The sequence below is a fragment of the Bacillus rossius genome, chromosome 3, assembly GCF_032445375.1.
Source record: "Bacillus rossius redtenbacheri isolate Brsri chromosome 3, Brsri_v3, whole genome shotgun sequence".
NCBI classification, from domain to species: Eukaryota; Metazoa; Arthropoda; class Insecta; order Phasmatodea; family Bacillidae; genus Bacillus; species Bacillus rossius.
In genome coordinates, this window is record NC_086332.1 from 10806921 (window position 1) to 10823026 (window position 16106).

Here is a 16106-nt window from a genome sequence, read left to right on the forward strand (position 1 = left end):
TAATTGATGAAGGTGTATTGGTCAGGTGTTTTTCGCAACCTCTTTGCAGTTCCTTTAGGGATAAAACACTTTATAAAATGTTGCTTTTGTGAAGAATTTATAAAATAAATATTAGTCATTTTTCTACAGCTGAGGCCTGCGAAAATTAACAGCATCCATCTGAATCCTCCAAGTTAGCCTATGAGCAGAGTATTCAAAAATCATTTTCCAGTTTGTTGGAGAGACACTCAGTATGTTTTCATTTCAAAACAGAGTACAATAATGTATGGATATTACGACCCAATTAGCGTATAAATGTGATGTGAGACTAACGAGGACCTCGTATTCTCTTTTTGCAGGTCCGCAGTTCTACTTCACCAACTCGCAGCAGCCAACGTTCGTGCCCGGCTTCCAGCCGCCGCTGAGGCAACAGCAGTACGACGACTTCTTCCGGCAGATCCAGAGCTCGAGCCCCTTCTCTGCCTTCCAGTCGCAGACTCCTCCGCCACCGTCCACCTTCAGGCCGTCGCAGCGCCTGCCCCAGTACAACCTGCAGCAGCAGCAGCAACAACAGCAAGCCCTGGCGCCGTCGCTCCAGCCCTCGCCCTTCCAGCTTCCCCCGGCGTCCGTGCCCGCTTCGCACTACAACTCCTTCCAGCCCGAAGACTTCCCTCCCCAGCCGGACACCGCGTCCTTCTTCCCAACACAGCACCAGCAGCAACCCAACTCTCCGGAGCTGAGGCCGAGCGTGCGACAACCACAAACACGCACCTTCCCCCAGGAGTACACGAACATCGGGATTCCGACGGAGTACTCGAACCCGTCCCCGGCTTCTGCTGCTCAGGGTAGCCTGAAACACCCCCAAACATTTCTGGATCAGATAACTTTGAATTCTCCTGGGTTTTCGGGTTTCCCACAGCGCCAGAGGAATGCAAATAATTTAAGGCTGATCCAAGGTTTTTCGGATATTGATAGTCCCAGCGGACTGGTTGACCAATTTTCTTCTGCGCCTCAAAGGCCGCACAAAACGCAGAATGCTTTCTCGCCATCATTGTTGCCTCAACAAGCAAACAGATCTGGAAAATTTGTGTCAGAAGATGTGGAACTGAATACATTTGTTGATCAAAATCTGGAAATAGATGATTCATCTAGTGCCAGACCTAGTACAAGCCAAGCACCGACTACTTCTAGGTCAAGAAACGATGAGAGGAAAGCTGATGCTGCACTCAGGAAGAAGCCAGGAACAAGGCCTCAGCCAGGGTCCAGAGGGAACTTTCTTTCACCAAAGAATTCTAAGTATCCTGAATCAGAAAACACCAGCACAAGCCCAAAGACTCCAAGCTCTGGCCGAGATTACGATGCTTATGATATTCTAACTCCCACTCCAAAAACTAGCTCCAAAGCAAGAAACAATGGTAGGTATAGGCAGTCAACCACTCCATCAAGCAAACCCACTACTTACAGGGCGAAAAATAGGTTTATACCAACAACTAAATCACCCACTAAAGTGCGGCAATTTAATTTACGCCCTTCAAAAGTTCCATTTCAGCCAAAACGTGCATCTACGACATCAACAACAGAAGCTGAAATTTATGAGGACTATGATTATTCTGAGGACATAGCAAATGAAAAAGATCTTAGAAATCACAGCTTAACAGAGATGCCAAATGAACACAAACAACACCCAACTAAAACCGACACTTCCAAAATTTCACAAATCAACCAAAGTTCCAGTTTGCCATTAGATACCGCAAATAAAACTGAGATAGTTAACGAAACTGTGATTAAAAACGTACCTTCAGAGACGGATACAAGTTTAACTGGTGAAACTACAACATATTTCTCAAACTTTGGCGATGATAGTACTACAAACGTCCAAGATGAGCCGTTAATACTAGAAAATCATGATTACTTTCATAGAGACACAGAAGAATTCTCTAAGAACAACTTTGATGGAAAGGATGTCACATCATCTTTATACGATGATGAGCAAGATATTAACACCCCTAGCCTTGCTGTTGAGGACTTAATACATACCGATTTTAACTTGCAGAATAATACTGAAATCCCAATAAATTCACAACAGACAACAATAACAATTCCAAAAGAAGAAATTAATGAGGAAAATAGCACAAGAATATTCGATATACTCACAATGAGTCCCAATCATACTCTTGTCGAAGAAGATAACTTCAAAGGATTCGTGGACAGTGTTTTAATTGATACAACAGATATACCCATTGAAATTGAGGAATCAGTAACATTTTCCACAAGCACCACAACAAAATTAAACACAAAAACAAGCTTTAGGGAAGTTCCTTCAACAGAGGCGATACCAACTAACAATACTGAAAAATTTCTAATTAAAAAAGCTGTTGAAGAACAGCCAATTGAAGAGGCCATAGTTTCTGTTGTAACAACTAAGAGTGTGGTAAACAGTGCCATTCCAATGTCCATGTCATCTAAAAGTTCCAGTATTGACTATGATCAGATGGTAACACCATTTACTTCCATAAATTCATCCGAAAATACTACTACCAATCCTACAGAAAGCTGGGTCATAGTGGCATCAGTACAAACCAGTCGAAGTGTTTCTGGAGCTAGATTTTTACCTTCTGGAGCCGTAAAACAAGAAGAAGTGAAAGTCCCTCTATCAGGTAAGCCTTTGGGTGAAGATTTGAAACAAGACTGGTTAAAAGAAAATATGAATGATGACATGCACAACATCCATGCTTTGGAAGAAACACTAAAATCACTCCAGAAAAATGAAACAGATACAACTGTGAAAACTGTGACTTCATCGACCAAAATCCCAAGTATGGAAAACATCTTAAAATTGAGTGCAAATTCTTCTGCCTCTACAGAAAGTATTATTGACAAGCTTGATCGTGTGCAGTCAGAACTTTCAAGTGGAATTCTAACGGGTGGTTTTAGAAATGGAGTAAACAAACTTCAACTTGAGGTACTGACAGAAATGTCTTCAGATAAACCAGCTGATATAATGCCAGTAAGCCACACTAAAAATATTACAAGCACCACTACCTCCACTACCCCGTCCACGACAACAACTTACAAGACACCTGTGTTTATTCGTAAGTTTGAACCTCATTCAAGTCGAACAACAGCAAAGCCAAAGAAACCTTCTATTTCTTTTGATACCATTCAGATGGATGACTTAACTGGACTTCTGCCATCAGGTTTCAAACCCAGGGCACCAAGTCGCAGAACTACAACCACCACAAAAGCTCCAAAACTAAATGAAGAAATGCAAGGCGATGAACCTCGCAAGCCAGCGCTACCCATTACCGGATTTAAATTGCGTAATTCCACTAGCAGACTATCAGGTGCTAGGTCAACAGCAACCACCAGCAACAAAAACAAAATTCAAGTCCAAGACCCTATCAGTCCCGGATACAAGGCTCAAGAAGAAAACGAGACAAACTCTTCTCAAATTCCTAAGGGTTTACAATCAGTTTTGAGTAAAATTAAATTTGATACACCTTCATCTCTACTGCCTCCAGGTTACAAGCCCCCAAAAGAAGATGTTACAACAACAGAAAAACCAAAACGTGTGGATGATCTGTTCAAGAATGTCAAGGTAGATGACCTTAGTAAATTTTTACCACCAGGATACAAGCCTCCAAAAGAAAGTACATCAAGCACAACAGCTAAGCCACGCACTTTAGAAGATAGTTTACTAAAGAAAGCAAAGCCAGTTGATGTGTCAGCATTTCTCCCACCTGGATTCAAGCCTTCAACAGCAGTCACAGAAAAAACCACAACTTCCCTCCTCGATTCTTTGGCAAACAAGGTCCAATTTAAAGATGTATCTGCATTGCTTCCTCCAGGATTCAAACCAAGTGAAAACAGCTCTAGCTCCACAACTACCACTTCTTCACCACCCAGCGGTGGAGGTGGTTTGAAGGTTGTATTTCCGAGCAGACCTGGGGTGAATCGCAAGACTACTCCACGCACCACTACTGTGCAGCCTATGGCAGATCCTGGATCACCAGTCACAAAATTGAAAACATGGCCAACAAGGTATTTATAGTTGTTTGGTTTGTGTTATGGTACTCACATTAAATTAAATTTTCCGTCACACTTTCATTATACGCATAGTGTGTGTATAAGCTTGTTCAATTTTTAAAATAACAATTAGAAGTCATAAAGATATGCATGTATGGATGCAGCCAGATATATTGGCCTAGAATTCCATAAACTTATGTGTAATGCCAAAGGGGTTCCTTAAATGCTACCTTCCAGTTGCTATAATTATGAAATTATAGCCCATGATTATTGAATACTGTCTGGTTCTGGTTCAGAACCCTGGGTAAGTCATGGCTATGCATATCCAATACACTTGTACCTTTACATGAGCCATCCCTCCTAGACCCATAGTCCAATGTCGGCAGCCAAGTTTTGACCCACCAGGTTTGTCTATAGTGACCCGCAACTCTTCTGCTACTTGCCCAATAAAAAAAATTGAAATTCAATAAGATAGCAATATCTTGCCAACATAACATTGGCAGTTTTGCTATCTTTGCGATTTTTACTACAAAAAAGTGTAGTGCAAAGGTAGATAACTCAGTCCACGAGAATGGACTCATTGTCTTGGTCCACATAAATCCAACATATAACATTATGTTATAACCTATCCGAAACCAAAATTATATAAATTTGGAGACAGGAGCATTTTTAATAGTAAAAAGATCATCATAAAATACAAATTGGGCTGCTAGATTTTAAGTGAATAAATGAATTAATGTTTAATGTGTCGTTAGAGATGGTGAGGGCTGATGAGACAGGAATGAAGCATTGAGGGTAGCTACTTTTCCCAATTGAGAAAAATCCTGACTTCACCTCTCCGGGAATCTAATCCGGATCGCCATAATGGGAAGCGATTGATAAGACCACCCAACCTTTAATTTTAAAAAGCTGGCCGCCGCTGCCCTAGTTAGAACAAGTCCAGAGTGAGATGTTTATAGACAATATTGTGGGATTTGTTTTTGGAAAAAGGTGGTAGTTCCAATACCTGAAATCAGACGTTTTGGGGAATCCTTCTTTTCACAGATGAGAGAGCCAAACGCCCGATAGTTTTTTTTTGTTCATTGTAAATAAATATGGCGGTGTTGATAAAAGGATACTAATGGTCAATTAGGTTAGGTTAGCTACATTATAAATACTTTAAAACATTGTGGACAGTTGATTTGGTTTAGGATAGCTACATAAAATATACGGAAAAAAGCATGAACTTCGGGGGACTTCGGGTTTTGGCTCTCTCGTCTGTGAAAAGAAAGCTTCCCGACTTTTGTAATAACCAAGACAAAGAGAATGGTGTCTCTGTCCTGAAATCAGGAAGAGCTAAGCATAAGTATTTCTTATGGATTATTAAGACATAAAATATTTGGCAGTACAAATTGTACTGTTGACAGCAACATCTTTGTGAGTGTTTCTCTAGGTTACAAACCGCTTAAGTAACCCTTAGTTGTAATTTAAATTTGCTTGGTTATATTCTGAGACATGCGAGTGCCCGTGTGACAGAGCCACGACGCAGTTCACGGGCTGGCCGACCGTCTCCACGACACCCATCTCCATCGAGAAGCTGCTGGAGATGGCCAAGACGGCCTCGACGAGCAGCAGCAGCAGCTCCACCACAACCACGACCACTACCACCACCACCACGACCACCACCACGACCACCACCCCGAGGCCCACCACCCCGGGCGTGTGCGCCGGCGAGTGCGACCTGGCGGCCACCGTGAAGCTGGTGGGCGGCGCGCGGTGGGTGCCCGAGCTGCTGGACCACAACACGCAGGAGTGGCAGGAGCTGGCCAACGAGGTGCAGGCGCAGGTGAGGCCTTCCCCGGCGTTGTGGCAACGTCTTCCATCTACTGGGTGGTGAGGTCTTCCATGAACTCAGTGGTGAGGTCTTCCATGAACTCAGTGGTGAGGTCTTCAATGTACTCAGTGGCAAGATCTTCCAAGTACTCAGTGGTGAGGTCTTCAATGTACTCAGTGGCAAGATCTTCCAAGTACTCCGTGGTGAGGTCTTCCACATACTGAGTAACGAGATCTTCCAAGTACTCAGTGATGAGCTCTTCCATGTACTCAGTGGTGAGTCCTTTCATGTACTCAGTGGTGAGACCTTCCATGTACTCAGTGGTGTGGTCTTCCATGTACTCTGTGGTGAGAACTTCCCCAGCCTCATGGAAAGTTTTTCCCGGCCCCTGGAGATGTTAATAAAAAACGTACTTGCTTTATAAAATAACTGTAATAGCTACTTTCTCCCCTTCCCCCATAACGGGTAGGAAATTAAGTTTTGGAAAAGATCGAGTCCACACAGATTTCGTGATAAAATATCAACTATCTCACTTCACAACTTTGGTACATGGATCACTATTGCTAATTGCTGTCCAATTATGAATAGCAACAATGCTTGGCAAAGACCAAAAAATGTGATGTTGAATATGCGGGTTTAACTATATAAATTCAGGAGTGAAACGCATAAAATATTTGAAGTGCATAATCCTAAGCTAGTTGTTCCTCGATAAGGGCAATTAACATGTATGTCTTTACCCAAGATAAAATCAGATTATCTTCATCACTATCACACATTTTACGAGTATGTTTTTTTTTCAGCTTGAAGACGTTTACAGGAAAAATGAGCTGTTGAGCCGCTGGTACAAGAAGATAAGGATAGACTCGTTCAGGTACATCATCAGATAACTAACTTCAAAGTGTAATACCGCTATATCTTGCAATGGTACAAGTTCTTAACAATCACATGAAGTAAAACGTTACAACTCGTTACAGTTCACTTCTCTTTTATTAAATGTATACCACCTAGATCACTTGTACATTTTCTCAAGCATTTCCACCAAGACAGAAACAGTGAATCGCTATCACATGAACATTTCACATATTTTCCTCGTTTGGTGTCTCCACTGCTAGTGCTTTCATACTAGATCTAGTCTTTTTTGTAGTTGTTTTTAGTATTTTAGTACGTTTACCCACAAACCTAATACTTCTTTTTAGTTTAAAAATGCTTTACAACACAACAATTCTACAATTCTGACATTGGTTGTTTTCGAGACTGCAAGAGAAGGCTTGCAACACCAAAGTAGAGATTTTTCTTTTAATATTTGTTATTAGTTCAGAAGTATTACATATAAAATTCATTTGAAAGAGCATATAATGTTTGTAAATTGTCTAAATACTGTAAAATAATAGAAAATTACAATCTGGTAGTTTTTTTTCGGATGTAGTTCCAATTGCCAGAAATATTTTTGCAAGGTGGACACCCTGCTGTATAGTATATCCATAAAATAATGTCCCAGTAATAAATGTTAATAGTATTAACTGTAATCGTTGTAGTGTTTTAGTTCAAGATCACAATTAAAGACTAACAAATAGTTTTAGATAAACGCATGCGCGAATACTGCTTTGTTGTATTCTCGCTTGCAGCGCCACCTACGCAAAATGGCAACTCCTGAGCGTAAAGCGTTTTGTGTTCTGAAATTTTCTAAGAGTTAATCTGTAATTTCAGTTCAACATGCGTTTCGTTTAAAGTTTAACTGTCGAAGTCGCTGACCGTTGGATTTCCGTAATGGCCGAGACGACAGAGCTCTTTTTCACTGGCCTTCACATTCACCTAACATAACGCCATGCGATTTTTTTTTTTCATTTGGAGCTTTACAAAATATCGTGTCTATGTTCCGCCGCTACCTAAAGATTGGCCAGAGATGAGACACGGCATTGAAGAGGCTTATGCTTCCATTACTCCGAACGTGTTAACCAAAGTGAGGGAAGAATTGGACTTTAGGTTGTATGTGTGCCGTATAAGCTAGAGACCTGCAAAATTTGCGGATTCATTTCGTGGTATGCTACAATTCAAATAATTATACCTTAGCGCTGCTTCTGCCACTGGTCCACTGTTAATCTGGAGGACTGAGGGCCAATTAGAGACCCTCGCTCAAAGAAGTGTCGAATCACATACACTCAGTCGAGACGACTCACAAGTCAGCAGCCAATGAACAGTTGGCATTTGCCAGAGTGTGGTAGAGTGTAGTAGAGTTTATCCTGGAGGTTCATTGAACCCGCGAATTTTGCAGGTCTCTACGTATAGCTAGAGACCGGAAAAATTCGCGGGTTCAATGACCTGTAGGATGAACTCCATAGTTCTACGTACACTCGGTCAAATGCCACCCACTCATTGGCTGCTGGGTTTTGAGACGTTGCAACGTAGCAGCCTGTGATTCGATACAGCTTTGGTTGGGTATTTATCATTGGCCCAGAGACATCCAGGCGAGTTGTGAGCCAATAGCAGAGGCAGCACTGAGGTATCACTATTTGTATTTTAGCCTGTCGCGAAATGAATTCGCGAATTTTTCAGGTCTCTATGTATAACTGAAGGTGCACATATTGAACATTTCTAAGAAAATCGAGGTTGATTTACCTTCAATTTTATGTGTGATTTGTTGTAAACAGTCTAAATTAAACTGTTATGATACACCATTGAACCTGCGACATTGTTCCACGGAATGTGATGTTGGAGCCCGGGCGCGAGGTGACCTGGATGTCCGTGCCCGCAGCAAGGGCAGCGTGCTGGTCGACTACTTCGTGGAGCTGAACGAGCTGGGGCGCCAGGTGGACACGCTCGAGCTGAAGAGGCTGTTCCACGAGGGCCTGTCCAGCCCCGTCGCGGGCTCCGCGCGCCAGGGGGGCGGCTCCCGGGACGAGCAGCAGCAGCCAGAAGACGCCGGGGCTCCGCCCCCGGGCGACGCGCTCAAGCTGGGGGCCTTCTACGTCGACCCCGACTACACCGACTTCATAGGTGCGTGCGCCCCGTCAGGCGTCGCAGTTTACTCGTTCCTAGAGACTGGAAAAATACGCGCTTTGGATGACTTCTAGGATGGACTCCGAAAACCCCCTACACACTCCGGAAAATTGCCACTTTCTCGTTGGCTGCTGACTCGTGACACCTGTTGAGTGGGACGCTTGCGACTCGATACTTTTTTTTTTTTTTGTTGAAGGTTTTTCATTGGCTCAAAGTCCTTCAGATAAACTGTGAGCCAATCAGAGAAGCAATATAAAGGTACAGTTGTTTGGATTCTACCATATCGTGAAATTAATCCGCGAATTTTTTTCCGGTCTCTACTCATTTATAGAGACCGGAAAAATTCGCGAATTAATTTAGCGACTGGCTAAAATACAAATAGTTATACCTCAGTGCTGCCTCTGGATGACTCTGGGCCGATGAGAAACACCCAACCATAGCTTTGTCGAATCACAGGCTGCTACGTTGTAACGTCTCAAAACACAGCAGCCAATGAGTGGGTGACATTGGACCGAGTGTACGTAGAACTATGGAGTTCATCCTACAGGTCATAGAATCCGCGAATTTTACCGGTCCCTACTCATTTGTGCTGTCTGTTTAACATCACCGTTCAGTTCCGTCTGTATCGCCCGAACGTCGTCTGTGCAGTAGCACTTGACATGGAATTTCCGACAGGAATCTGAATGTCTTAAATCTCTGGTTGGGTGTCACTTCGGCTAAGGATTCAACACCGCTTAAAATATCGTAAACTATGAAAGCTACAGAGTTGGAGTAAATATATCCTAGTAGAGCAGCCTTCGCTCGTGGTCATTACGTGTGACTGGCCCGGTTAACATTTGCAGTGATGACTAGAGACCTGCAAAATTCGCGGATTCAGTGACCTCCAGGATAGACTCTACTACACTCTACACACTCGGGCGCAAATGCCACCTGTTCATTGGCTGTTGACTTGTGAGTCGTCTCGACTGAGTGTATGTGATTCGACACTTCTTTGAGTGAGGGTCTCTAATTGGCCCTCAGTCCTCCAGATTAACAGTGAACCAGTGGTAAAAGCAGCGCTAAGGTATAATTATTTGAATTGTAGCATATCACGAAATGAATCCGCGAATTTTGCAGGTCTCTAGTGATGACGTAATGAGCGCTGGTGGGGAGCGTCGAACTGTAGTCAGTGAGAGCTGTGACTCCGAAAGTAATTAAACTTTAAGTTGCTCGTAAGTGAGCACTTAGTGGTGCTATTTGAGTGGAATAACTATAAAGCTACTAACTTCGGTTTTGAAGCCATTAATCGCAAAATGCCTAAGCGAAAACAGTTTATGTTGGAGAAAATAAATAAAACAAGCAAATTCGTCCGAACAGAAGAAATACGAAATGTAGAGAAGCGTCGTAGGTATCGAATGAGGCAAAAAGTAGCCGAGAGAAATGGGTCAGTGGGGCAAAACGAGCACCCAAACGATAGAGACTGGAAAAATTCGCGCTTTCTATGACCCCTAGGATAGACTCCACAACCCTCTACATACTCAGGCAAATGCCACTTGCTCATTGGCTATTGAATCGAGACACTTGTCAACTGGGACGCTTGCCATTCGATACTTTTTTGGTTTAAGGTTTTCCATTGGCTAAAGGTCCTTCAGATAAACTGTGAGCCAATCACAGAAGCAATATAAATGTACAGTTGTTTGGATTCTAGCATATCGTGAAATGAATCCGCGAATATTTCCTGCCTCTACCAAACGAGGTGCGAAATTTGCGCTCGAGCGAGCCTCGGCCGTCTGCCTCGCGAGAAGCGACGGGGAATGCAGGAAATAGTTTGGTGATGGACGTGGATATGCTCTCTGGTGATCATGAAGTTGACATGGAGTCAGTTGAGCCAGTGGTTGTGAACGATGGGCCGAGTTTGTTGTAGTTTGGCGTCGCAATTTTTCTGGCGCCGCTCGACCGTCAAGTAAGACGTTCATCGAATTCACGTCAAAAAATAAAGCAACATAAATTCTGTAAAATTATTTTGTTTAACTTTTACACAACAATCTCGTTCAGTGCAGTGGAAATTAGTGAAACAAACCCCTGGCGGCTGTAATCCGAAACAGCTTACACAAAAATAAATTCCTGTCTTAAAGTTGGGTTTACGATTGATTTCCTTAAGAATTATAACTTAACATGGAGCACACGATTAAGTCAAAACTACATTTTCCAGTTTATGATTGACATAGAAGTCGTTAATTCCAACCAATCACAGCACAAATCATCGCCCGATTTTTCTTCTATAATTACATCATCTTCTACTGAAATGTCAAATTCTGTTGCATAAGAATGTTCACTCATGTCTAAATTAATTCGTTATTACAAATATACGAATTATAACCAAAAATACTGCCTTGCTCGGTCCAATACCAAGACATAAACTTCCGGCTGAAAGGTTCCGGTTTGTTGTGATTGGTCGCTTACCTTAAGTCGTAACGAAAAATATAAAATATAACCATTTCTGTTGAGTCTTAAGTCATCATATGGTTCGCACACGACCAGTCAAAATTCACACACGACAATCATAAACCATTCCACTAGTTTACATAGAGTCATATGGTTAGTACACGAATAAGTCTTAATTCTTAATTTTCAATCGTAAACCCTCCTTAATTCCTTTCACGGAATTCTTTGTGCTATCTATGCATTTAAAATTTGACATCATATGGTTTTGGTTTGTTCACCAAGTGTTTGTGTTTTGTTGTTCATTCACGAGGTATTCCTGACATGCAGTTGCATGCCACCTGCAGCACCTCTGTGATACAACAGTGTCAAGTTTTTGTTTATACACAGTAATATATTGCTACAAATAAATGCTGATCATGTTAAAGCTCTGATAGATAGTCAATTTAGTCATAGTGGGAGATTCTAAAAATTATAAAGTTTTTTTATACTTAGAGAAGTGATATAAAAATTGGAAATACAAATGTTTACAGTTATCATGTTACTGAACGCAATTACATTTTAATGAGTAAAATGTAGAAGAAAAACATGTATAGGTACCTGCGTATAAACACATTGTACATATTCTGAGGTCAGGGTCTATGTAAGAATGATAACTGGGACAATCATTTCCTTAAATACATAGGATTAATGTTAAAATTATTTCTGAGACAATCATATACTTAATATATAGATATTTATAAACAATTTACCTTAAGTTTGTCTTATTCTCCTAGCTTTAGGACCAAAAAATACATACTAGTGTACAATTTCTTCCTTTTTAATATAATGCTTTTTTAAATAATTTGTGCCAACAACATCGAATGTTTTTTTTTACAAAAAAATGTTTCATGCTTTATGTTTTAGTTATTCCAAAACAGACAATACCCACTGTTGGCTATGCTGATGAGGACGTTTTCCTACCTCAGTGGGCCATTGCTGGTATCGTCATTGGACTGGCATCGCTACTGTTCGTCCTGATATTTGGTGTTACTGTCGTAAGTAAATTTTAATTTCAAAAATAAAATTTACTGTGCATTACAATTACATTGATGGATATGAAGACATCTGAAACAATACAATAACTAAGACCAACATATTCTAAATAAAAGCAGTCAGTTAGTGCATATGGAAGTTGTCCTTTCCATGACTAGAAAACTTCGCAGTTTTTTTGCTAAATAACTATATTTGTGTTTCATAAGTTAGAATATAATTATAGTGATAACATATTAATGATTTTTTACATAATTACGTACGAAAGAAGAGCGAATCTTTATCACTCACCAGAGATGTGTAACATCTTACTTGGGTAACGAGCAAATACACTAATAATACAAAACTCAGACAAAAAATTTAATGTGAAATTCTTTAAAATAATGCTGAGCATAATACATATATATGCAAATTGTGTTTACCGCTACACTTCTGGACGCAAACCACACATAGTTTCCACACCCGCCGCTACGATTCGCTACTACTAGAGCAGCTACGTTGTATATTGAATGATTTGATTAGCAGACCGAAATGTTAAAACTATATAATGAAATGGCTCCGACATTAGTGAAAAAAATACTTGAATAAATACTGAATGCCAGCTTGGGACGTTATATTTCGACAAAGAATTTTATTTGACTACTGTTCAACTTGTTAAAATTCATTAAACTGTCAATAATATAAAGTTTATCTTTGTCTTTGTGAACTTTCATTCTCGCCATCCGCCACAGGTGGCAGCTCTGTAGCCGCACATTTCTGTTCACGCGACTTCCGTTTCATTCATGGTTAATACTGAAATACTTACGAAAATTGGCGCATAATTTTATAATTTATTGATGTTTCATTCAAGCATAATTGTTTTAAACCATGGAAAAGATAATCGAATATTCAATGATTGGACTTTATTTTCTTTTATTATGCTCTTTAATGTACGCAGTTATCTAATACTGGAAAGCTATTCAGGGAAATGATTAAAAATAACTTTAACTATTTGTAGGTATACTAAGCATAAATGCCCGGGTAAGAATCCGAACCCAGGATTACTGCGAACACTATTTTGTAGTGATATAGTTCTTTTCGCGTGAGTGTACAAATTTACAAATATTAGTAATTTTACATGAATATTTCTGTTATATTTACAAAAAGAAATAATACAGTGTAGTAGTCGGGTCCCTTCCATGAGGTGAAACTCTAGCAGATTTTCAGTTTCAAATCTCCGGTATTGAATCCCACGTCAAGCCAGCGAACTTGAAGTCACAGAAAATCTTCAGTTCTGGTATGGCGGTCATAACATCCACTCAATCAGTCAGTGGCCATGCACGCATTACTAATTTACTACTGAGTGAAGCTGCTTTTTGTCCAGCTGATGGTCGAGTTCATGATTGGCGGCAACACAAAAAAAAAAAATTGGGTGATGTGTAGTGTTTGTTTGCATTGTGGAAACGGTTTTAAAATATTTTTTTTAAGACGGAAATTCTAATTCATACATGACTGACCGTCATCAGTCGTCTTTAAGCACCATTTGCACAATGTTTTATGGCATGGAAATAGGTGATGGTGAGGTAAAAACAGTGACTTCTGTTAAAGCAGACATTATGTTGTAATGAAACTCCTTTCTTATTAATGTAACCTCTATGCTTTTGTTTTTTATTAAAATAATAGTTATGTTTTGTTTCTTGATTCTTCTTTCAAAATAATATGTTGTAGTCAGTATAAAATTAACTAAATAAATGCCTTCTTCAAAAATATGGTTTTATATATTTTAAGAACCAACTTTAGCAACTTCAACTACGTCAAAATCTTGATCCCCTGTCCCTTCCTAGCTTGAACCCGCTCACCTATGATCCGGCTATGTGCTACCCCGTGGCCTGGACATGATCAAACGTAGAGACCCGGAAATTTCGCAGATTCGTCTGGCTTCCGAGTAGAATGTAAGGTAGTAGGTGTGCTCAACCCATGTTCGCTTTCCCATCGGTTGATTTCTTAGCGAGGGCATGTTTATCCTTGTTAATTTGGCACTACCCGATTCGCCTACTTCTCTCCTAAGCTGGACGTCGTTGGCTCACGGTCTCGGAGGGGCGTGTCCAGATAACTGAAGTCCAATCATGAACGCAGTGCGAGAGTGTGAAGGTTCGCATTCTAACTTGCGACTAAATGAATGCGCGAAGTTTCCGTGTCTCTAATCATGCGTGTGTGTGTGTGTGCTCGGCAGTTGGTGAACCGCAGCAAGCACAACAAGAAGCAGCCCAGCCCGCTGACGGAGGAGATGCTCAACGAGCTCAACAAGAACCACATGGGCGGCGTGGAGAACTACGGCGCCGAGGACCTGTACAACATGGAGGACGTGTGGAACGACAAGACGTACGACAAGCTGCCCAAGAAGGTGAGCCAACCCTCGGTGGTGGGCCCGACCTTTAAAAAAAAAAAAATTGGTTGTCCGTAATGTCGGTTTACGGGCGACAGTTCAACGTTACAACGTCATAATAAAACATTGGTGAAATGGTTGCATACTTTTATGAATAAAATTGAATCATTTTTATTTTAATAACAAAAGAATAAATACTTGAAATTATATTAGTAATCAGATTTTTTAAATGCAAGAATAATTAACCTTTATTGCCGAAATTGTTGTTGTAATAAGCAATGAAAACCACATTAACTTTTCACTTCACTTTATAAACAGTCGACGAAACAGTTCACGTGTAGTTGACTTCTAATTAATTTTAAAAAACTGGCGTTTAGCTATAAAGTTTAAATATAATTAAAAACAAGTTTTCATATAAATGAACTGTAATCAAATATCTATCATCAATTATATGAATCACCATAATTTTTTAGTCAGTTGGAACATAACCTATTATTACTGCACTCGCCGACAGCGTAACGGAACACAGCGTAACGGAACAATGAGCGTAACGGAACAATGAGCGTAACGGAACAATGAGCGTAACGGGACACAGCGTAACGGAACCATGTGCGTAACGGGACACTTTTTTGTGTGTGCAGCCGGCGTTCATCGATTTATTAGACGTTGTCACGTCAAAAAATCTTTTAACTAAAAATATCCATCTTCAGGGTGCAGTCTGTTTAATTATTTATTTTTGTGGAAATTTTCAGTGCTACTGTATGGTGTACAAAGATTTTTAAAACTTTTCAACGAATCAGAAATGCATTAAAATAACCTTAAAATGGCAATTTTTGAAGTGAAACTATTTTGCTGATGGGGACTACAATTTTCGAACGTTACAGAAATTCTGATCGCAAATAAAAACTAAAAAAGTGGCAATTTACTGTTTATAAAGTAGTATTTGATCTAATTTTCCTTCATAGCTATTCCTCATTTTCAGAATAACAAAATCTTTGGAAGAAGAATTTTTTAAATTATTTGGGTTTCATTTACTGACACTTTTTAGTTATAAGCTATGCATTGTGTTCAACTGGTTTAATTACTTTCTACCGTATCCTGAAAGGTTGATTCATGTATTGTATAGTGTTATCATTTTTAATGTAAATATATTTGCATTCTTATGGAGCTTGTATGCTGAATTAAATAAATCATAGCAAAGTAATCCTTTGCTAAAAGGGAGTGTGTAAGAAAATCGAGACGAACATGTTTTAAGCAGTTCGCTTACATAGCAGTTCCTTTGCAGCACCTTTGAAATAACGGGAAACCTAAGATGTACATCAAGCTCTGTCCCTGCCCGAATATTCACTTTCGGCCAACCTCGGGATTTGTTTTATTTTTGCGCAGGAAAAATGAATTCAAATATTAAAAGTGGTCGGTTAGGTTACGGGTAGTTAAGGTTAGTATAGCTACATTAAAATAAACAGAGAAATA

The 16106-nt window shown here is 40.3% G+C and overlaps 1 protein-coding gene across 1 annotated transcript in view; it reads left to right on the forward strand.

Annotated features, from left to right (window-relative positions):
• The window catches only part of LOC134530206 (mucin-2), a 466453-nt gene that overhangs the window by 444737 nt on the left and 5610 nt on the right, over positions 1-16106 (forward strand). Inside the window, exons 2-7 of the mRNA XM_063364870.1 lie at positions 339-4020; positions 5521-5830; positions 6619-6689; positions 8571-8812; positions 12143-12273; positions 14481-14651. Of these exons, the coding sequence (XP_063220940.1) occupies positions 339-4020; positions 5521-5830; positions 6619-6689; positions 8571-8812; positions 12143-12273; positions 14481-14651 (4607 nt within the window). The remainder of the gene's footprint in view (positions 1-338; positions 4021-5520; positions 5831-6618; positions 6690-8570; positions 8813-12142; positions 12274-14480; positions 14652-16106) is intronic.